Source organism: Tachyglossus aculeatus, chromosome 2, assembly GCF_015852505.1.
Source record: "Tachyglossus aculeatus isolate mTacAcu1 chromosome 2, mTacAcu1.pri, whole genome shotgun sequence".
NCBI classification, from domain to species: Eukaryota; Metazoa; Chordata; class Mammalia; order Monotremata; family Tachyglossidae; genus Tachyglossus; species Tachyglossus aculeatus.
Genome location: NC_052067.1, coordinates 131,303,716 through 131,327,838, shown reverse-complemented (window position 1 = coordinate 131,327,838; position 24,123 = coordinate 131,303,716). Strand labels below are relative to the sequence as shown.

General features: G+C 46.3%; 1 protein-coding gene across 2 annotated transcripts in view; it reads right to left on the bottom strand.

Annotated features, from left to right (window-relative positions):
• RANBP2 (RAN binding protein 2) overlaps positions 1-24,123 on the bottom strand; it is a 93,830-nt gene that overhangs the window by 56,821 nt on the left and 12,886 nt on the right. Inside the window, exons 5-12 of one of the 2 annotated variants that reach the window (XM_038741619.1) lie at positions 20,063-20,293; positions 16,410-16,555; positions 12,835-13,027; positions 11,390-11,480; positions 7,435-7,644; positions 3,754-3,935; positions 2,704-2,879; positions 847-970 (exon numbers count right to left, since the gene is read on the bottom strand). In XM_038741619.1, the coding sequence (XP_038597547.1) occupies positions 847-970; positions 2,704-2,879; positions 3,754-3,935; positions 7,435-7,644; positions 11,390-11,480; positions 12,835-13,027; positions 16,410-16,555; positions 20,063-20,293 (1,353 nt within the window). Of the gene's footprint in view, positions 1-846; positions 971-2,703; positions 2,880-3,753; positions 3,936-6,754; positions 6,777-7,434; positions 7,645-11,389; positions 11,481-12,834; positions 13,028-16,409; positions 16,556-20,062; positions 20,294-24,123 lie in introns of those variants that run through there. The other variant, XM_038741623.1, reaches the window with a different exon arrangement.

The window sequence follows — 24,123 nt, the reverse complement described above, 5'->3', positions numbered from 1 at the left end:
ACAAATCCCGGCTCCACCACTTATCAGCTGTGTGACTTTGGGCAAGTCACTTCACTTCCCTGGGCCTCAGTTACCTCATCTGGAAAATGGGGATGAAGACCGTGAGCCCCCCGTGGGACAACCTGATCACCCTGTTAACCTCCCCAGCACTTCGAACAGTGCTTTGCACATAGTAAGCGCTTAGTAATGCTATCATTATTATTATTATCTATTATTATTCTAAGTCCTATGCTATCATTATTATTATTTATTATTATTATTATTCTAAGCGTTAGGGGAGATACAAGGTCATCAGGTTGTCCCAGGTGGGGCTCACGGTCTTCATCCCCATTTGACAGACGAGGCGAAGGGCAGATCCAAGGTCATCAGGTTGGACACAGTCCCTGTCCCACATGGGGCTCACCATCTTAATCCCCATTTCACAGATGAGGGAACTGAGGCACCGAAAAGTGACTTGCCCAAGGTCACACAGCAGACAGGTGACAAGAGCCGAGATTAGAAGCCACGTCCTCTGACTCCCAAGCCCGCGCCGCTAGGCCACATAAGCGCTTTTTTTTTCCAGCGCTTCGCACATAGTAAGCGCTTAATAAATGCCATTATTATTATTATTATTAATGATAATAATAATAATAATAATAATAATAATGGCATTTGCTAAGCGCTGACTATGTGCAAAGCACTGTTCGAAGCGCTGGACGCACGGGATGTACAAAAGTAGAGATGCGGCATGTTCCCATCCCAAAAAGAGTTTACAATCACCTGAGGGAGGGGAAGGATAAACAGACGAAGGACTAATCCAAGAGTATTCCGAGAGAGAATTCGCTTGGATAAAATGCCGAGACTTACTGTTTTTTGCAGATTTTTCGCCCAGTGTATTATCAAAGATGGCTGGAGACCGTGCTTTCCCAAGCCTCTCAAGGTATTGATTTCGTGTTGAACCAGGAGGCGCAGTTTTGCAGAAGTTCCCGGTCTAAAAGGAAAAATAAATAAAGTGTATTTCAAAGAGCTACTCCGAGACGGACATATACCAAGCAGCATGGCTCAGTGGAAAGAGCCCGGGCTTGGGTTCGAATCCCGGCTCCGCCACTTGTCAGCTCTGTGACCTTGGGCAAGCCACTTCACTTCTCTGGGCCTCAGTTACCTCATCTGAAAAATGGGGATTAAAATTGTGAGCCCCACGTGGGACAATCTCATCACCCTGTATCTCCCGGCGCTTAGAACAGTGCTTTGCACATAGTACGTGCTTAACAAATACTATTTTTAGACTGTGAGCCCTTTTAGATGGTGAGCCCACTGTTGGGTAGGGATTGTCTCTATACGTTGCCAACTTGGACTTCCCAAGCGCTTAGTACAGTGCTCTGCACACAGTAAGGCACTCAATAAATACAATTGATTGATTTGGAGTCAGAGGTCATGGGTTCAAATCCCGGCTCTGCCAACTGTCAGCTGTGCGACTTTGGGCAGGTCACTTCACTTCTCTGGGCCTCAGCTCCCTCATCTGGAAAATGGGGATGAAGACTGTGAGCCCACCCTGGGACAACCTAATCAGTAATCTACCCAGTGCTTAGAATGAGGGTGTGCACATAGTAAGCACTTAATAAATGCCATTATTATTAATCCAATCCAATCAATCGTATTTATTGAGCGCTTACTGTGTGCAGAGCATTGTACTAAGCGCTTGGGAAGTACAAGTTGGCAACATATAGAGACGGTCCCTACCCAACAGCGGGCTCACAGTCTAGAAGGGGGAGACAGACAACAAAACCAAACCTATTATTATATACGAGTGTAAAACCAGAGCTCTAGTGTTAATCAATCACTCAATCATATTTATTGAGCGCTTACTATGCGCAGAGCACTGTATTAAGCGCTTGGGAAGTACAAATTGGCAACATATAGAGACAGTCCCTACCCAACATTGGGCTTCACATCCTCCCCAAATTAAGGGGGCCACAGGGTATCATCATCATCATCAATCGTATTTATTGAGCGCTGTGTGCAGAGCACTGTACTAAGCGCTTGGGAAGTACAAATTGGCAACATCTAGAGACGGTCCCTACCCAACAGTGGGCTCACAGTCTAGAAGGGGGAGACAGAGAACAAAACCAAACATACTAACAAAATAAAATAAATAGAATAGATATCATCATCATCATCATCATCATCAATTGTATTTATTGAGCGCTTACTATGTGCAGAGCACTGTACTAAGCACTTGGGAAGTACAAATTGGCAACCTATAGAGACAGTCCCTACCCAACAGTGGGCTCACAGTCTAGAAGGGGGAGACAGAGAACAAAACCAAACATACTAACAAAATAAAATAAATAGAATAGATATCATCATCATCATCAATTGTATTTATTGAGCGCTTACTATGTGCAGAGCACCGTACTAAGCGCTTGGGAAGTACAAACTGGCAACATAGAGAGATGGTCCCTACCCAACAGCGGGCCCACAGTCTAAAAGGGGGAGACAGAGAACAAAACCAAACATACTAACAAAATAAAATAAATAGAATAGATATGTACAAGTAAAATAGAGTAATAGATCTGTACAACCATATATACATATATACAGGTGCTGTGGGGAAGGGAAGGAGGTAAGATGGGGGGGATGGAGAGGGGGGCGAGGGGGAGAGGAAGGAAGGGGCTCAGTCTGGGAAGGCCTCCTGGAGGAGGGTATTCCCGGCCAACGACATACGTTGCTTTTCTCTGGATGAGGCTGACGACGGCGTCCCACCATGACTTCTGTCGTTCCGTACAGAGCTGCTTACACACGGGCAAGGGCAAGCAGGGAGGCTGGTGCGCGCTGAATTGACAGCTCGACTTCTCCCGCAGTTGTAAATGGCCGGTAAACACCACTCCCAGCAGAAACACCTGAAAAACGCGAGGACCGAAACAACTGGAAGCTGGCAAGAATCGCGCAGCGTGGCTCAATGGAAAGAGCCCGGGCTTGGGAGTCAGAGGTCATGGGTTCGAATCCCGGCTCCGCCAACTGTCAGCTGTGTGACCTGGGGCTAGTCACTTAACATCTCTGGGCCCCAGTTCCCTCACCTGTAAAATGGGGATGAAGACTGTGAGCCCCCCGGGGGACAACCTGATCACCTTGTATCCACCCCAGCGCTTAGAACAGTGCTTTGCACATAGTAAGTGCTTAACAAATGCCATTATTATTATTGAGAAGCAGCGTGGCCCAGTGGAAAGAGCGCAGGCTTGGGAGTCAGAGGTCATGGGTTAAATCCTGGCTCTGCCAATAGTCAGCTGTGTGACTTTGGGCAAGTCACTTCACTTCTCTGGGCCTCAGTTACCTCATCTGTAAAATGGGGATGAAGACTGTGAGCCCCCCGTGGGACAACCTGATCACCTTGTATCCTCCCCAGTGCTTAGAACAGTGCTTTGCACATAGTAAGCACTTAACAAATGCCATTATTATTATTATTATTATTGAGAAGCAGCGTGGCCCAGTGGAAAGAGCGCGGGCTTTGGAGTCAGAGGGCACGGGTTCAAATCCCGGCTCCGCCAATTGTCAGCTGTGTGACTGTGGGCAAGTCACTTCACTTCTCTGGGCCTCAGTTACCTCATCTGTAAAATGGGAATTAAGACTGTGAGCCCCCCATGGGACAACCTGATTACCTCGTAACCTCCCCAGTGCTTAGGACAGTGCTTTGCACATAGTAAGCGCTTAATAAATGCTATTATCATCATCATCCGATCTGTTTGAGTTAGGGGGGAGAAAGGAAACAGCGCTCACTTCCAGATCTAATATACAAATTGACTCGGGAACGTTGGTTTCCAGTCTCGAGGTCTCCTGGGGTAAGTGATGGAAGAGCTGCTTTAGCCACTTGCGGATCGCAGGCATGGTGGACGTGGAGTTCCACTGTAAGCCGAGCCAAGTGAGGTGCTGGAGGCTGCCGTTGTGAGTTCGAATGGCACCTAAACCACAAAACAAGACAAGAGGGGCAGGAATCACTTAGCAGAAGTTCAACAGACTGATCGCGGAAAACGGGAGCCTTCCCCTTGGGGAGTAGCAGAGGCATCGTGTAACGGCGGCGTCTGATGGCGCGTAGTGGATGGAGCACGGTCCTGGGACTTGGAGGGTCGCGAGTTCTAATCCTGTCCCTGCCACTTGTCTGCCGGGTGGCAAGTCACTTGGCGCCTCTGCGCCTCGGTTACCTCCCCTCTAAACCGGGGGGCGAGACGGTGAGCCCCACGTGGGACAGAGACGGTGTCCGACCCGATTTGCTTGTATCCGCCCCAGCACTTAGCACAGTGCCTGGCACAAAGGAAGCCCTTATCAAATACCATAATCAATCAATCAGTCGTATCTGTTGAGCGCTCACTGTGTGCAGAGCACTGGACTAAGCGCTTGGGAAGTCCAAGTCGGCAACACATAGAGACGGTCCCTACCCAACGGCGGGCTCACGGTCTAGAAGGGGGAGACAGAGAACGAAACCAAATATACTAACAAAATAAAATAAATAGAATAGATATGTACAAGATACACAGAGTAATAAATATGTACAAACGTATATATATGTTTGTACATATTTATGTACATATGTACATATTGTACATAGATATGTACAAGATAAACAGAGTAATAAATATGTACAAACATATATATATATATATATACACACACACACACACACACACACAGGTGCCGTGGGGAAGGGAAGGAGGTAAGATGGGGGGGATGCAGAGGGGGACGAGGGGGAGAGGAAGGAAGGGGCTCAGTCTGGGAAGGCCTCTTGGAGGAGGTGAGCTCTCAGTAGGGCCTTGCATAATAATTATCATCATTACATTGGTCCATGATACCTTATTTCATATAGACGATTCTACATTCATTCATTCAATCGTATTTATGGAGCGCTTACTGTGTGCAGAGCACTCTACTAAGCGCTTGGGAAGTCCAAGTCGGCGACATATAGAGACGGTCCCTACCCAACAGCGGGCTCACAGTCTAGAAGGGGGAGACGGACGACAAAACAAGACATGTGGAGAGCTGTCAAGTCGTCAAAGTAAATAGAAATAACGCTAGATGCGCATCATTGGCAAAATAAAGAGAATAGTAAATATGGACAAGTAAAATAAATAGAGTAATAAATCTGTACAAACTTATATACAGGTGCTGTGGGGAGGGGAAGGAGGTAGGTGGGGGGAATGGGGAGGAGGAGAGGAAAAAGAGGGCTCAGTGTGGGAAGGCCTCCTGGAGGAGGTGAGCTTTCAGTAGGGCTTTGAAGGGAGGAAGAGAGCGAGCTCGGCGGATGGGCAGAGGGAGGCCATTCCAGGCCAGGGGGAGGACGTGGGTCGGGGGGTTGACGGTGGGACGGGCGAGAACGAGGTACATTCGTTTTCAGAAAAGCCACAAAAAGCATGGTGCAGTGGAGAGCGTGGCCCTGGGGGGTCCCAAGGTCACGGGTTCTCATCCTGACTCCACTACGTGTCTGCTGTTTGACTTTGGGCAAATCACTTCACTTCTCTGTGCCTCAGTTACCTCATCGGTAAAACGGTGGTCGAGACTACGTCCAACCCAACTTTGCTTCTATCCACCCCAGTGCCTTAGTGGAGTGCTCGGCACATTCATTCAATCGTACTTATTCAGCACAACCAACCCGATTTGCTGGTATCCACCCATGCGCTTAGTACAGCGCCTGGCACATAGTAAGCACTTAAATAATAATAATAATAATGATGGCATTTATTAAGTGCTTACTATGTGCAAAGCACTGTTCTAAGCGCTGGGAAGGTTACAAGGTGGTCAGGTTGTCCCACAGGGGGCTCACAGTATTAATCCCCATTTTACAGTTGAGGTAACTGAGGCCCAGAAGTTAAGTGAGTTGCCCAAGGTCACACAGCTGACAATTGGAGGAGCCGGGATTTGAGCCCATGACCTCTGGCTCCAAGGCCCGGGCTCTTTCCACTGAGCCACGCTGCTTCTCTATAAATACCACCATTATTATTACTACTTAAGAAATGCCATTACTAAAGCCCCCGCCCCATCCCCCCACCTTACCTCCTTCCCCTCCCCACAGCACCTGTATATATGTTTGTACAGATTTATTACTCTATTTATTTTACTTGTACCTATTTATTCTATTTACTTTATCATCATCATCATCAATCATATTTATCGAGCGCTTACTATGTGCACAGCACTGTACTAAGCGCTTGGAAAGTACAAATTGGCAACACATAGAGACAGTCCCTACCCAACAGTGGGCTCACAGTCTAAAAGGGGGAGACAGAGAACAAAACCAAACATACTAACAAAATAAAATAAATAGAATAGATATGTACAAGTAAAATAGAGTGATAAATATGTACAAACATATATACATATATACAGGTGCTGTGGGGAAGGGAAGGAGGCAAGATGGGGGGATGGAGAGGGGGACAAGGGGGAGAGGTTTATCAGGTTTATATGTTTTGTTTTGTTCTCTGTCTCCCCCTTCTAGACTGTGAGCCCGCTGTTGGGTTGGGACCGTCTCTGTATGTTGCCGACTTGGACTTCCCAAGCGCTTAGTCCAGTGCTCTGCACACGGTAAGCGCTCAATAAATACGACTGAATGAATGAATGAATGAAGCAGTAGCCTACGGGGTTAAGATCCTCCCTTTTGAACAATGAAAAAAAAAAAAAATCCACCAAACCACATAGCGCTCCAGCTTCCAAAGTGTGATATTTCCAACAATAATGAGATTAACTACTGTATTTCCAAGGCTGGTCATTCCACAACGTTACCCTATCTTACCGATATCATATCTAGCCAGCTCGGTAGGATCCGTCTCCCCCTTCTAGACCGTGAGCCCGCTGTTGGGTCAGGACCGTCTCTATATGTTGCCGACTTGGACTTCCCAAGCGCTTAGTCCAGTGCTCTGCACACGGTAAGCGCTCAATAAATACGCTTGAATGAATGAATGAATGAAGCAGTAGCCTACGGGGTTAAGATCCTCCCTTTTGAACAATGGAAAAAAAAAAAAAATCCACCGAACCACATAGCGCTCCAGCTTCCAAAGTGTGATATTTCCAACAATGATGAGATTAACGACTGTATTTCCAAGGCTGGTCATTCCACAACGTTATCCTATCTTACCGATATCATATCTAGCCAGCTCAGTAGGATCCGTCTCCCCCCTTCTAGACCGTGAGCCCGCTGTTGGGTCGGGACCGTCTCTATATGCTGCCGACTTGGACTTCCCAAGCGCTTAGTCCAGTGCTCTGCACACAGTAAGCGCTCAATAAACACGATTGAATGAATGAATGAATGAAGCAGTAGCCTACGGGGTTAAGGTCCTCCCTTTTGAACAATGGAAAAAAAAATCCACGAAACCACATAGCGCTCCAGCTTCCAAAGTGTGATATTTCCAACAATAATGAAATTAACGACTGTATTTCCAAGGCTGGTCATTCCACAACGTTATCCTATCTTACCGATATCATATCTAGCCAGCTCGGAGGGATCCGGGGCCTGCACGCCGACGTTTCCGATGTCGTCGCTGCCCAGGAAAGACCCGTCCTTCGATGACTGACTGCTAAACAGGACGTCACACAGAGCAGACTGCCCGCTCTTATTGGCAAATGATTCCACGACTTCCTTGATGAAATCTTGCTTGCCGCGACTTAAGTTCAGCAGCATATGTCCTGTAAAAAAAAAAGGCAATTTTGAAAGTATTTTTCACCTTAATCGGATACCGCCCGACATCTAAAACAGAATGGGAGGCTCCTCTGGTTAAAATCCACTCTCACCGGCTCTGAGGAAGGTAGAGAATCCGAGCCTGGGAATTAGGAGGACGCAGGTACTAATTCTGTAACCTGTGTGGCTCAAGTCGCTTCATTTCCGCGTGCCTCAATCCCCCTCTGTGAAATGGGCACGAAAACTGAGCACCCCACGGGAGGCATGAGCTATGTCCAACCTAATTAATAATAATAATAACGATGGCATTTATGAAGCGCTTACTATGTGCAAAGCACTGTTCTAAGCGCTGGGGAGCTTACAAGGTGATCAGGCTGTCCCACTGGGGGCTCCCAGTCTTCATCCCAATTTTCCAGATGAGGGAACTGAGGCCCAGAGAAGTGACTTGCCCAAAGTCACACAGTTGACAACTGGCGGAGCCGGGATTTGAACCCATGACCTCTGACTCCGAAGCCCGTGCGCATTCCACTGAGCCACGCTGCTTGTCTCTAGAGAAGCGGCAGGAAAAGGGGCTGGGAGTCAGAGGTGGTGGGTTCTAATCCCGGCTCCGCCACTCGTCTGCTACGTGAGAAGCAGCGTGGCTCGGTGGAAAGAGCCCGGGCTTTGGAGTCAGAGGTCGCGGGTTCAAATCCCCGCCCTGCCAAATGTCAGCTGTGTGACTTTGGGCCAGTCACTTCACTTCTCTGGGCCTCAGTTCCCTCATCTGGAAAATGGGGATTTAGACTGCGAGCCCCCGTGGGACAACCTGGTCACCTTGTAACCTCCCCAGCGCTTAGAACAGTGCTTTGCGCGTAGTAAGCGCTTAATAAATGCCATCATTGTTATTATTAACTTCTCTGTGCCTCTGTTACTCCATCTGTAAAATGGGGATTAAGACTGTGAGCCTCACGTGGGACCGGGACTGTGTCCGACCTGATTAGCTTCCATCTACCCCAGGGCATGGCCTGGAGTAAGCTCTTAAATACCACGGTTATTATTAACACTTCACTTCTCTGTGCCTCAGTTAACTCATCTGTAAAATGGGGATTAAGACTGTGAGCCTCACGTGGGACAGGGACTGTGTCCGACCTGATTAGCTTCCATCTACCCCAGTGCATGGCCTGGAGTAAGCTCTTAAATACCACGGTTATTATTATTACTTCACTTCTCTGCGCCTCGGTTAACTCATCTGTAAAATGGGGATTAAGACTGTGAGCCTCATGTGGGACAGGGACTGTGTCCAACCTGATTAGCTTCCATCTACCCCAGTGCATGGCCTGGAGTAAGCTCTTAAATACCACGGTTATTATTATTACTTCACTTCTCTGTGCCTCGGTTAACTCATCTGTAAAATGGGGATTAAGACTGTGAGCCTCACGTGGGACCGAGACTGTGTCCGACCTGATTAGCTTCCATCCACCCCAGTGCGTGGCCTGAAGTAAGCCCTTAAATACCACAGTTATTATTATTACTTCACTTCTCTGCGCCTCGGTTAACTCATCTGTAAAATGGGGATTAAGACTGTGAGCCTCACGTGGGACAGGGACTGTGTCCGACCTGATTAGCTTCCATCTACCCCAGGGCATGGCCTGGAGTAAGCTCTTAAATACCACGGTTATTATTATTACTTCACTTCTCTGTGCCTCAGTTAACTCATCTGTAAAATGGGGATTAAGACTGTGAGCCTCATGTGGGACCGGGACTGTGTCCGACCTGATTAGCTTCCATCCACCCCAGTGCATGGCCTGGAGTAAGCTCTTAAATACCACGGTTATTATTATTACTTCACTTCTCTGCGCCTCAGTTAACTCATCTGTAAAATGGGGATTGAGACTGCGAGCCCAGTGTGGGATAGGGACTGTGTCCAACCTGATTTGCTTGTATCCACCCCAGTGCTTTGCACAGTTCCTGGCACATAGCAAGTGCTTGAACACCACAATTTTATTATTATTGTCCCGGTGTTTAGTACAGTTCCTGGCACATAGTAAGTGCTTAACAGATACCAATTAAAAAAGAAAAAAACAAAAAGCCCGGTGCTCAGCCCCAGGTGACCCCTCGAACCCAAACGGACCTGGGCGTAAACTTAATCCCCAGCCACACGTAACTACTCAACTGTATCTCACAAAAATGTCAATTCCCGGAAGGCAGGGAGAAAATACTTTGCATGGACTAAGCGGCATGTCACAGCTGAGCATCTTAAAACATTATTTTTGAAAAGGCAAGTCACTTGAATTTGTGATTTGTTGCCACAGTGGTTTGATTCTAGACAAAAACCGAGAGCAGTTGCAATCTCCAACTCACTCAAGAACAGCTGGCTGGGGAGAGGGGTGACTGCACACAGTAAGCGCTCAATAAATAATAATAATAATGGTATTTGTTAAGCGCTTACTATGTGCAAAGCACTGTTCTAAGCGCTGGGGAGGCTACAAGGTGATCAGGTTGTCCCACGGGGCGGCTCACAGCTTTAATCCCCGTTTTACAGATGAGGGAACTGAGGCACAGAGAAGTTAACTGCCTTGCCCAAAGCCACACAGCTGACAGCTGGCGGAGCCCGGATTTGAACCCATGACCTCGGACTCCAAAGCCTGTGCTCTTGCCACCGAGCCACGCTGCTTCTCTGTAAATAAATTCAATAAATACGACGGAATGGATGAATGAATTACTGGTTACTCCCACCCCCTGGAGAACAGTGTTGAATTCTGAGGCCGTGGCACATTATACACGGCTCAAAAATTAAAAAAAAAATGCATGTCGCCTTCTAATCCCGTGCCCATTATGTAGTTTGCCAACTGGAAACAGCCTGAATCCATTCACCATTTACCACCGGAACACATTTTTGCCTGAGCGTGAGGAATTCCAGACTGTGAGCCCGCTGTTGGGTAGGGACCATGTCTCTATGTTGCCAACTTGGACTTCCCAAGCGCTTAGTACAGTGCTCTGCGCACAGTAAGCGCTCAATAAATACGATTGAATGAATGAATGAATGAATTAGATTCAAAATGCAGGTGAAAACCAAACTGAGTTTGGCCGGGAGGCCCCTCTTCGCTCCGTGCTCTGGCGGTGAGGAAGCTAAGGCGGGTTCTTCCGACCATTCCCAGGCCTGCTGGAATCCCTCCCAACTGATGCCGGATTAAACGGTCGTGTGCGTGTGGGTGGGATCCGACAAATGAGTGCTACAATGCAAGGACTCCTTAACGCTGGGTTTTGGAATAAGAAAGCAACGCCTACTCAATGCATTTTCCGCTTTCAAGTTACCTCGGGACTGTCGGCCGGCAGCCCAAATCCGGGACATTTTTCACACTGGACAAAGGGAAAAGCAGTTCCCGGTTTTAGGATTTTTTTTTAAGACAGAGTAATTCCATCTACCTGACAGGCTGAGCCCATCACAGGCCATCGTTTCCAGCAAGTCTTGTTGAATATTTTTTTTTTAAGACGGAGTAATTCCATCTACCTGACTGGCTGAGCCCATCACAGGCCATCGCTTCCAGCAAGTCTTGTTGAATATTTTTTTTTAAGATGGGGTAATTCCATCTACCTGACTGGCTGAGCCCATCACAAGCCATCGTTTCCAGCAAGTCTTGTTGAATATTTTTTTTTAAGACGGAGTAATTCCATCTACCTGACTGGCTGAGCCCATCACAGGCCATCGTTTCCAGCAAGTCTTGTAGGATTTTTTTTTTTAAAAAAAAAACCACAGTAATTCCATCTACCTACCTGACTGGCTGAGCCGATCACAGGCCATCGCTTCCAGCAAGTCTTGTCCCGCCTCATTGCCCTTGATGAGTTTGGTCTTTGGTCTTGGAACCTGATTGGAGTGTTGAAAATAAAACCAAAATATTAACTCGTTTTCGAAAAGCTCTTAAGCACACACACACACCCCCTTTCATCCCCAAGGAGACAAATGCAGGAAATATTACACTGGTGATGGGAAAACCAAAGAGCTCATCCACTTGCTCCGAAAATGTTAAGAGGAGCAACTTTTACAGACCTCTTAAAGTAAAAACTTGAGGATGATAAAAATAAAACGTACAGGCTAACGGCTCATTTTTTTCGGCAACTTTTACGGACCCCTCGAAGAACTTGAGGATGACAAAAATAAAACGCGCGGGCTAACGGCTCATTTTTTTTCCCCCGCTTCCACAATCAAGGCATGAGTACATCGAGGAAGGAAACTCTGTGATTGAGCAAGACTTTTTACTGGCTTTCAAGATTGGAGTGGTTGCTGTTTCATTTTCCGCTCCCAATGTAGTTAGCGCCAATATTTACATTTTAATCCATTAATGCCCGTTAAATATTGGCTACTGGGCAGCCAATATTGCTAATTCCAATAACGGCCGATAACCTCATTCAACGGGCCACAGAGGCGAACGGAAAGCCAACCTCTAAAGGACGACTTGAAAAGCAGCGTGGCGTAGGAGTCGGGGGACCTGGGTTCTAATCCCGGCCCAACCACTCGCCTGCCGCGCAACCCTGGGCGAGCCACTTCACTTCTCCGGGCCTCAGGAGTTGAATAATAATAATAATAATGGCATTTATTAAGCGCTTACTATGTGCAAAGCACTGTCCTAAGCACTGGGGAGGTTACAAGGTGATCAGGTTGTCCCACGGGGGGCTCACAGTCTTAATCCCCCATTTTACAGATGAGGTCACTGAGGCCCAGAGAAGTGAAGTGACTTGCCCAAAGTCACCCAGCTGACAATTGGCAGAGCCGGAATTTGAACCCGTGACCTCTGACTCCAAAGCCCGGGCTCTTTCCCACTGGGCCACGAATAAAGTCCGTCATCTGCACAATGGGGCGGGTTAAGATCCGTGAGCCCAACGTGTCAGCTCAACGCCACTAGCTCGGACCTGCCGCCAGCAGTTACGGGCGAACTAAGTGCTGAACAAACGTGTTAAAAAATACAATTAAAAAAAACGTTCAGACTTTATTCGCCTACTGAAGAGGACGCCAATACTGCTCCCTTCGGTGCTATTTTAGTAATTCCCGCCCATCCCAAGGTTCAGCGGATATTTAAGCCAGAGATATTGCCCCGCATTGCCCAATTTCTTCCTTCCCGCAACCCCACCTGCAAAATACATATCTCTGAAATGTGCACCGGAGTGTTCACGTGGGGGGAAACGTGTTCACGGGGCACGACGCGAAGCTGGAAGAGCCTTACTTGAAATGCTACGAGATAGCACAGAGCTGCCAGTTCGGCCAGCGCTCTCCACTGCACCTCGCTGTGCTGGGCCATTTTCAAGAGCAGAGTCCCGGCGTGCATGTAGAAGTGACCTCTCATTTCCAAGAAGGTGATCGAGAGCTCATCGGCCCCACTCGCAAAGGACTTCACGGACTGAAGGGCGGTGTCAAAACTGGAACGCAAGAGGGGAGCGTCAAAAGGCAATCGAAAAAGTCAACTGCGGTCACAAACACGGGTTCTCTTAAAAGGCGAGCCCGCGTCACGAAACAAAACCGAGTTAGACGGATAATCGGGGGATGCTGCCTTCCTTAGCTTCAGATTTTTAGACTGGGAGCCCACTGTTGGGTAGGGACTGTCTCTATCTGTTGCCAACTTGTACTTCCCAAGCGCTGAGTACAGTGCTCTGCACACCGTAAGCGCTCAGTAAATACGATTGATGATGATTTGAACTTCCCAAGTGCTGAGTACAGTGCTCTGCATACAGTAAGCGCTCAATAAATACGACTGATGATGATTTGAACTTCCCAAGCGCTGAGTACAGTACTCTGCACACAGTAAGCGCTCAATACGATTGATGATGATTTGAACTGCTAGCTCTGCTTTAGCTGAAAGATATCTGCATTAATGGTGTTTATTGAGCACTTACTACTACTACTAATAATGTTGGTATTTGTTAAGAGCTTACTACGTGCCAAGCACTGTTCAAAAGCGCTGGGGGGATACAAGGTAATCAAGTTGTCCCTCAGGGGGCTCACAGCCTGAATCCCCATTTTCCAGATGAGGGAACTGAGGCCCAGAGCAGTGAAGTGACTTGCCCAAAGCCACACGGCTGACAAGTGGCGGAGCTGGGATTAGAACCCACGACCTCTGACTCCCTTTATATATGCTTGTACATATTTATTACTCTATTTATTTTACTTGTACATATTTATTCTATTTATTTTATTTTGTTAGTATGTTTGGTTTTGTTCTCTGTCTCCCCCTTTTAGACTGTGAGCCCACAGTTGGGTAGGGACCATCTCTAGATGTTGCCAACTTGTACTTCCCAAGCGCTTAGTACAGTGCTCTGCACACAGTAAGCGCTCAATAAATACGATTGATTGATTGACTCCCAAATCTCCAGGTGTCACGGTGGGTGGCGGCACCCTGAAGCCCACCAGGTCCCTTCTACCTCTCCCCCTCGTCCCCCTCTCCATCCCCCCGTCTTACCTCCTTCCCTTCCCCACAGCACCTGTATATATGTATACACGGTTGCACATATTTATTACTCTATTTATTTATTTATTTATTTATTTTACTTGTACATTTCTATCCTACTTATTTTATTTTGTTGGTATGTTTGGTTCTGTTCTCTGTCTCCCCCTTTTAGACTGTGAGCCCACTGTTGGGTAGGGACTGTCTCTATGTGATGCCAATTTGTACTTCCCAAGTGCTTAGTACAGTGCTCTGCACATAGTAAGCGCTCAATAAATACGATTGATTGATCGATTGATTCTACCTACGGACTTTTCGAGAGCTGGACTTCCACGTTGCTTTGCACATTTCCTCTTGGCTCCGATTTCTGTCGCTCAAACCCTTCCCCACCTTATTTGTAGGCTGTGAGCCCCTGAAGGGCCAGGGACCGTGTCTCTCATCTGTGCATCCATACCCGGCGCTCAGTACAGTGTTCTGCACAAACTGCTTAAAAAATACTACTACTTCTTCTCCTAGGCAGAAAGCCCAGGCTTGAGCCTTGTCGGAGTTCAAGAAATGTGTTGGTCAATCATAATTCCCTAGGAAAAGTGTGCAGGGAAACTCACCGTTACTTTAAGACTGTAAAATAAAGTCTTCCCACTATCAGCGGCATTAATTCTCTCTTCCTGCCGTGGAGCGTTCATTCGGATTTGAATGTCTGGAATAGCTCCACCCGGAATGGCTGGGGAGAAGGGGAAAACTCAAAGGGATATGCCCTTGGCCTGTTTTGGGCGGAAGGATGGAGGAAGATGGAAAAATCGTGGCTAAATAGCCATCTTTTGTGTAACAGAGAAGCAGCTGGCCTAGTGGATAGAGCGTGGGTTTGGGAGTTCCCATACCGACTCCACCGCTTGTCGGCTGTGGTGCCTTGGAGCCGGCAGATTAATTAAAAAAAAAAAAAAAGTACATGAAAAAAATCATAAATCATCATCATCATCATCAATCGTATTTATTGAGCGCTTACTGTGTGCAGAGCACTGTACTGAGCGCTTGGGAAGTGCACGCTGGCAACATATAGAGACAGTCCCTACCCAACAGTGGGCTCACGGTCTAAAAGCAGGGACGTGTGCCGTACACTGTACGTGACCATTTGAAATTTGAGCAATAAGAGAATCCTAGAAAATACTTTCTTTATGTAATAAGTAATAATGTAATAAGTAGTTACATAATTACAGGTATTAAGTAATGTAAATTAAGTAATGTAAAATGTAGTTAATGGTGTTCAGTAGTAGCCTGCAAACACTGCTGAGTTACTTAAAGAATTTCCCAAGTTCGGGACTGATAGTAAATTTTACTTGATGATGATGATGGCATTTACTTAATTTACTTTAAAGTAAGTAAAATTTACTTAATTTTACTTCACTTAATTTTGATGTAAGCCCTACTTAAGAATGAACGGGCATACATTAGAAAGATGATAACCTGTCCGTTTTTTAATCTGATCAGTGATGAGAACCAGGCAAGTACAGATAACCTGTATATATGTTTGTACATATTTATTACTCTATTTTACTTGTACATATTTATTCTATTTATTTTATTTTGTTAATATGTTTTGTTGTCTGTCTCCCCCTTCTAGACTGTGAGCCCGCTGTCGGGTAGGGACTGTCTCTAGATGTGGCCAGCTTGTCCTTCCCAAGCGCTTAGTACAGTGCTCTGCACACAGTAAGTGCTCAATAAATACGATCGAATGAATGAATGTAAAAGGAAATCTTTCCGGCAAATCAAATCATTTCCTTAACTGCGGAAGAATTCACATATGCTTGAAATCTGGGGCCTGCTGGACAGAACGTGGGACTGGGTTCTAATCCCGGCTCCACCGCCTGTCTGCTCTGTGATCTTTCATTCATTCATTCATTCATTCAATCGCATTTATAGAGCGCTTACTGTGTGCAGAGCACTGTACTAAGCGCTTGGGAAGCGCAAGTTGGCAACATCTAGAGCCGGTCCCTACCCAACAGCGGGCTCACAGTCTAGAAGGGGGAGACGGACAACAAAACTAAACGTATTAACAAAATAAAATACATAGAATAGTAAATACGTACAAGTAAAATAAATAGAGTAATAAATCCGTACAAACATATATACAGGTGCTGTGGGGAGGGGAAGGAGGGGGAGTCTGTGTCTCAGTTATCTGTAAAATAAGGATTAAGACTGTGAGCCCCACGTGGGACGTGGACTGTGTCCAACCAGACTAGCTTCTATCTACCCGAGCGCTTAGCACAGTGCCTGGCACATAGTAAGTGCTTAAATACCGTTAAAAAAAAAAAGTAGTTAGACGGGAAAGGCTTTCCTTTTAAAATGCAAAGTAAACCACTTACCTTTCCAGTAACCGCCGACTTTCTTGCACATCCCTCGTGGAAAGGGTAAGCAGTGTGAGGTTGGCGTAAGCCAGGAGTAGATCTTTATTAGTTGCTCGCCAGTTGCTTTTATTGGACTCCAGACACTGCAGAGATTCCAGATACTCCTATACGATGGAAATTAAAAAAATAAAAATAAAGGCCGCGTCTAAACCTCCACCCAATCTTCGCAAAGTAGAAATTTAATTTTCTAGCAGCCACTCCTTCCCTTTTTCCCATCCCCTAAACACGCCAATCACTATGAGTTTTTACAGGCTCTACTGTAGGGTCCCCACAGCACCTGTATATATGTGTATATGTTTGTACGTAGTTATTACTCTATTTTATTTGTACATATTTATTCTATTTATTTTATTTTGTTAATATGTGTTGTTTTGTTGTCTGTCTCCCCCTTCTAGACTATGAGCCCACTGTTGGGTAGGGACTGTCTCTATATGTTACCAACCTGTACTTCCCAAGCGCTTAGTCCAGTGCTCTGCACACAGTAAGCGCTCAATAAACACGATTGATGATGATGATGATGATGTTGCCAACTTGTACTTCCCAAGCGCTTAGTACAGCGCTCTGCACACAGTAAGCGCTCAATAAATACGATTGAATGAATGAATGAATAGGGACTTCTTGCACATGTCCACAAACACAAGAGCAGCAGTGTGGCTTAGCAGAAAGAGCACAGGCTTGGAAGTCAGGGGACCTGAGTTCTAATCCCGACTCCACTCCTAACCTGCTGTGTTACCTTAGGGAAGTCACTAACTTCTCCGTGCATTAGCTACCTCATCTGTAAAATCACTGTGAGCCCGTTGTTGGGTAGGGACCATCTCTATATGTTGCCAAATTGGACTTCCCAAGCGCTTAGTACAGTGCTCTGCACACAGTAAGCGCTCAATAAATACGACTGATTGAATAAATGAATGAATAAAATGGGGGTTAAAGTTGTGGTCCCCATGTGGGACATGGACCATGTCCAACTTTTATTTACTATCTATTTATCTATAACTATCTATTTACTATTTACCAACTATCTTTTATTTACCCCCACACTAAGTAGGTAATGAAAACCACCGACACTGTGTTAATGTCCACGCACGCATTGTTAGGAGAAAATTCCCTAATTCTGCCACCTTATTCAAAACACAAGCAGAGAAGCAGCGTGGCTCAATGAAAAGAGCCCGGGATTTGGAGTCAGAGGTCATGGGTTCAAATCCCGGCTCCGCCAATTGTCCGCTGGGTGACTTTGGGCAAGTCACTTCGCTTCTCTAGGCCTCAGTGACCTCATCTGGAAAATGGGGATGAAGACTGTGAGCCCCCCGTGGGAAAACCTGATCACCTTGTAACTTCCCCAGCGCTTAGAACAGTGCTTTGCACATAGTAAGTGCTTAATAAATGCCATTATTATCACTATTATTCTAGACAGCCCACTGTTGGGTAGGGACTGTCTCTATATGTTGCAAACTTGTGCACTTAGTACAGTGCTCTGCACACAGTAAGCGCTCAATAAATACGACTGAATGAATTAAAATACGTAGAGAAAATGCCGTGTTTCGGCAAGTTGAGTGCGTCAAGCTTTCTCCTGGCCAAACATTACTTGGGCTCATTGGGCCCCTTCTTCCCCTCCAATAGATCAATAACTAGGAAGAGGATTTAATTAGCTTTCTTTATTACTCATCCACAATCACCTGCTTCTCATCTTGGCAAAGAAGCTTTTCTCCTGAAAAGCTAACCGTGGCTTGACAAACACTGACGGTTAAAAGGACCCCTTTCCTTGATCAGGAAGGATATAAATTGGGTTGCTCTTCTAAAGAATAGAATTCAAGTGGTTTAAAATGGCTAAGCAAAATACCTGTATTCACATATACCTGTATATATGTTTGTATGTATTTATTACTCTATTTTATTTGTACATATTCATCCACAATCAACTGCTTCTCACCTTGGCAAAGCAGCTGGCTGCAAGGCTATCCTCCAGCTATAAAATCGGACATACAAGTAGCAAAATCTGCGGCGGATTATTATTAACGCTAATTAACAGTAACAATAATAATTATTAGCATTGCGGTATTTGTGAAGCGCTTACTATGTGCCAGGTGCTGTACTAAGCGCTGGGGTGGATACAAGCAAATCGGGCCCCTGTCCCACGTGGGACTCACAGTCTCCATCTCCATTTTAAAGGGGGGGGTAACAGGCACGGAGAAGTGAAGTGACTTAGCCAAGGTCACACAGCAGATGAGTGGCGGAGCCGGGATTAGAACCCTTGACCTTCTGAGTCCCAGGCCCGGGCTCTAGCCGCTATGCCATGGGAAGTTAATCAATCAATCAATCGTATTTACTGAGCGCTTACTGTGTGCAGAGCACTGTACTAAGCGCTTGGGAAGTCCAAGTTGGCAACATATAGAGACGGTCCCTACCCAACAGTGGGCTCACAGTCTAGAAGGGGAAGACGGAGAACAAAACCAAACATATTAACAAAATAAAATAAATACAATAGATATGTACAAGTAAAATAAATAAATAAATAGAGCAATAAATATGTACAGACATATATACATAATAATAATGGCATTTATTAAGCGCTTACTATGTGCAAGACGCTGAGGTAGATACAAGGTAATCAAGTTGTCCCACGTGGGGCTCACAGACTTAATCCCCATTTTCCAGATGAGGGAACTGAGGCCCAGAGAAGTGAAGTGACTTGCCCAAAGTCACACAGCTGCCAAGTGGCGGAGGCGGGATTTGAACCCACGACCTCCGACTCCAAAGCCCGGGCTCCTTCCACTGAGCCACGCTGCTTCTCAATATATAACATGTATAAGTAAAGAATGTAGAGGGGAGAATTTGGGGGGCTTGGATTCCTTCATTCATTCAATCGTATTTATTGAGCGCTTACTGTGTGCGGAGCACTGTGCTAAGCGCTCGGGAAGGGCAAGCCATCAATGTGTAGAGACGGTCCCTACCCAACAACGGGCTCACAGTCTAGAAGGGGGAGACGGACAACAAAACAAAACACGTGGACGGGTGTCAAAGTCGGAACAAATAGATGGTCTAATCCTTAACGGTAGGAGATAGATCAAGGACACCAACCATCACACACTTCCTCCCACATCTTCTTGCCTCTGATGGAGAGCCAATACTAAAATCAATCAATCAATCAATCGTATTTATTGAGCGCTTACTATGTGCAGAGCACTGTACTAAGCGCTCGCTTGGGAAGTACAAATTGGACCAACTATTATAAGCACTCAACACATACCGCTGATTTTTTTTTTTTTATGGCATTTATTAAGCGCGTACTATGTGCAAAGCACTGTCCTAAGCGCTGGGGAGGTTACAAGGGGATCAGGTTGTCCCACGGGGGGCTCACGGTCTTAACCCCCATTTTACAGTTGAGGTAACGGAGGCGCAGGGAAGTGAAATGACTTGCCCAAGGTCACCCAGCTGATTGGCGGAGCCAGGATTCGAACCCATGACCTCTGAGTCCAAAGCCCGGGCTCTTTCCACTGAGCCACGCTGCTTAACTGATTGACTGGCCACTGGGCTACCCCAGTAACGGCGGTGCTTATGCTCTCTTTTAACACAGTTATCCCGAGATCCCCTCCAAAAAACGGGCTTTTTCCTACCTTAAGTGTGTGAACGACGCACGAATTCCATTCTAAGCTTCTTCGCAACGATGTGTTTTTCTCTGCCGCTTGGCAATGAGCCACGGCATCCTTCAGCCTTTTATCCGCCCGATACAGCTCGATCAGTCGGATGTTCACGTACACATCGTCGGGTCTCACGTACAGCTCCGACTGGATTAGGTCGAAAAGCTGATTCCATCCATCTTCACCTTTACAGTCTAAAAGCTGTTCCTGTTTAAAAAGACACAGAAATATAGTAAATTTGCAGATCCTCCCCACCCCCAGTCACTGCTTAAACCTCCACATACTTTCAAGTCTGATTTCTGATTCAGGCACCCTTCCTGAAAAGCGAACAGTGGCTTGACGAACACTGACCGTTAAAAGGATCCCTTCCTTGATCAGGAAGGATGTAAATTAGGTTGCTCGTCTAAAGAATAGAATTCAAGTGTTTTAAAAGGGCTAAGGAAAATACCTGTGTTCATATACACAGAGCTTTGCACATAGTAAGCGCTTAATAAATGCTATCATTATTATTATGATTATACTTCACGCCGCTGCCCGGATTGTCTTTGTCCAGAAACGATCTGGGCATGTTACTCCCCTCCTCAAAAATCTCCAGTGGCTACCAATCAATCTGCGCATCAGGCAGAAACTCCTCACCCTGGGCTTCCAGGCTGTCCATCCATCCCCTCGCCCCCTCCTACCTCACCTCCCTTCTCTCCTTCTCCAGCCCAGCCCGCACCCTCCGCTCCTCTGCCGCTGATCTCCTCACCGGGCCTCGCTCTCGCCCATCCCGCCATCGACCCCTGGCCCACGTCCTCCCCCTGTCCTGGAATGCCCCCAATCCCTCTGCCCATCCGCCAAGCTCGCTCTCTTCCTCCCTTCAAGGCCCTACTGAGAGCTCACCTCCTCCAGGAAGCCTTCCCAGACTGAGCCCCTTCCTTCCTCTCCCCCTCGTCCCCCTCCCCATCCCCCCCCGCCTTACCTCCTTCCCTTCCCCATAGCACCTTTATATATGTTTCTTTGTTAAGTGCTTACTAAGTGATTGGGGGGGGGGGGGGTGTACAAGGTAATCAGGTTGTCCAGCATGGGGCTCATAGTCTTCATCCCCATTTTACCGATGAGGTCACTGAGGCCCAGAGAAGTGAAGTGACTTGCCCAAAGTCACCCAGGTGACAAGCGGGGGAGCCGGGATTCGAACCCATGACCTCTGACTCCCAAGCCCGGGCTCTTTGCACTGAGCCACGCTGCTTCTAACGTTGTGCTAACATTAAGAGCCTGCGAATGTGTGGCAGATTTATTTTACTTGTACATATTTATTCTACCTATTTTATTCTGTTAATGTTTTGTTTTGTTCTCTGTCTCCCCCTTCTAGACTGTGAGCCCGCTGTTGGGTAGGGACCGCCTCCATATGTTGCCAAATTGTCCTTCCCAAGCGCTTAGTACAGTGCTCTGCACACAGTAAGCGCTCGATAAATACCATTGAATGAATGAATTGTGAGTTAGGGACTTTGTTGGAGGCAGCAACTTTGTCCCTTTCCTCCACGTTTCGTGAAAAACGACGGCACAAATACGAAAACGTGAAGCTGAAAATTTTCAATGTAGGTGGGGGAGGAACTCTCGCTATTTTCTCCATCTCCCTCTCCTGCTTCCTTTCCCACCGGCCTCGTATCCTCCTTTCCCGCCCGGGGATGGTCTGAACGCCGGCCCGGCCAGACTAACTGGGAGAGGTCCAGACCAGCTCTTCGGACGACAAGCCGGAGAGAGGACTAGCTTTCAGCCTGCACTCCCACATTCCAAGTCCCTCTTAAACATAAATGATTTCCCTCCACTTCTTTCCCTCCCTCCAGAATTCACCGATCACTAGATGATAAGCGCTTAGTCCAGTGCTCTGCACACAGTAAGCGCTCAATAAATACGACTGAATGAATAATGACGGGAACCCCTTTTAGACTGTGAGCCCACTGTTGGGTGGGGACTGTCTCTATATGTTGCCAACTTGGACTGCCCGAGCGCTTAGTACAGTGCTCTGCACACAGTAAGCGCTCAATAAATACGATTGATGATGATGATGATTTGTTAAGCGCCGACTATGTGCCAGAAACGGTACAAAGCGCTGGGGTGGAAACAAAGCAAATCGAGTTGGACCCAATCCCTGACCCACAATATGTGTATATTATAGGCATATGTGATACGTATATATAGGATTTTATATATGTATATATATGTATATATGTGCATATATATATATATATAACTATATATTAGGAATATAGGTACATAGACATATATATATATATATAAATATATATTAGGAATATAGGTATATAGACATATATATATGTTTGTATGTATTTATTACTCTATTGTATTTCTACATATTTATTCTATTTTATTTTGTTAATATGTTTTGTTTTGTTGTCTGTCTCCCCCTTCTAGACTGTGAACCCGCTGTTGGGTAGGGACCGTCTCCATATGTTGCCAACTTGGCCTTCCCAAGCGCTTAGTACAGTGCTCTGCACACAGGAAGCGCTCAATAAATACGATTGAATGAATGAATGAATGATGACGGTATTTGTTAAGCGCCGACTAAGTGCCAGAAACTGTACAAAGTGCTGGGGTGGAAACAATGCAAATCGAGTTGGACCCAATCCCTGACCCACAATATGTGTATATTATAGGTATATATATATTATATATAGGATTATATATATATATATATATATATATATACACATACATATATTGATTATAGGTATATAGACATATATATATGTTTGCATGTATTTATTACTCTATTGTATTTGTACATAGTTATTCTATTTTATTTTGTTAATATCTTTTGTTTTGTTGTCTGCCTCCCCCTTCTAGACTGTGAGCCCGCTGTTGGGTAGGGACCGTCTCTAGATGTTGCCAACTTGGCCTTCCCAAGCGCTTAGTACAGTGCTCTGCACACAGTAAGCGCTCAATAAATACGATTGAATGAATGTCACAATCCCAATTGTGCTCTGTGTACAGTACAGAGTACAGTGCTCTGCACACAGTAAGCGCTCAATAAATACTATTGAATGAATGATTATTATTGAGACTGCAACCTGTATTCTCGTTGGACTGACTGCAACAATAATAATAATAATAATGATAACAATAACAATAATGATGATGGCTTTTGTTAAGTGCTTACTATGTGATGGGGGGGCATACAAGGTAATCAGGTTGTCCCTCATGGGGCTCATAGTCTTCATCCCCATTTTACAGATGAGGTTAACTGAGGCCCAGAGAAGTGAAGTGACTTAGTAATAATAATAATGGTATTTGTTAAGCGCTTACTATGCGCAAAGCACTGTTCTAAGCGCTGGGAGGGGATACAAGGTGATGAGGTTGTCCCATTTTGGGCTCACAGTCTTCATCCCCATTTTACAGATGAGGTAACTGAGGCCCAGAGAAGTGAAGTGACTTAGTAATAATAATAATGGCATTTGTTAAGCGCTTACTATGTGCAAAGCACTGTTCTAAGCGCAGGGCGGGGATAGAAGGTGATGAGGTTGTCCCATGTCGGGCTCACAGTCTTCATCCCCATTTTACAGATGAGGTAACTGAGGCTCAGAGGAGTTAAGTGACTTGCCCAAGGTCACACAGCAGACATGTGGCGGAGCCGGGATTTGAACCCATGACCTCTGACTCCAAAGCCCGGGCTCCTTCCACTGAGCCACGCTGCTTCCCTGGACTTGTCCATGGTCACACAGCAGGCAAGTGGAGGAGCCAGGATTAGAACCCACAACCTCCCGACCCCCTCCAAAATAATTCCCTGTTGAACTGATCCCCTTCTGCCACACATTCACAGGCTCTTAATGTTAGAAGCAGCGTGGCTCAGTGGAAAGAGCCCGGGCTTGGGAGTCAGAGGTCATGGGTTCGAATCCCAGCTCCGCCGCTTGTCACCTGGGTGACTTTGGGCAAGTTGCTTCACTTCTCTGGGCCTCAGTTACCTCATCGGTAAAATGGGGATGAAGACTATGAGCCCCATGCGGGACAACCTGATTACCTTGTACACCCCCCCATCA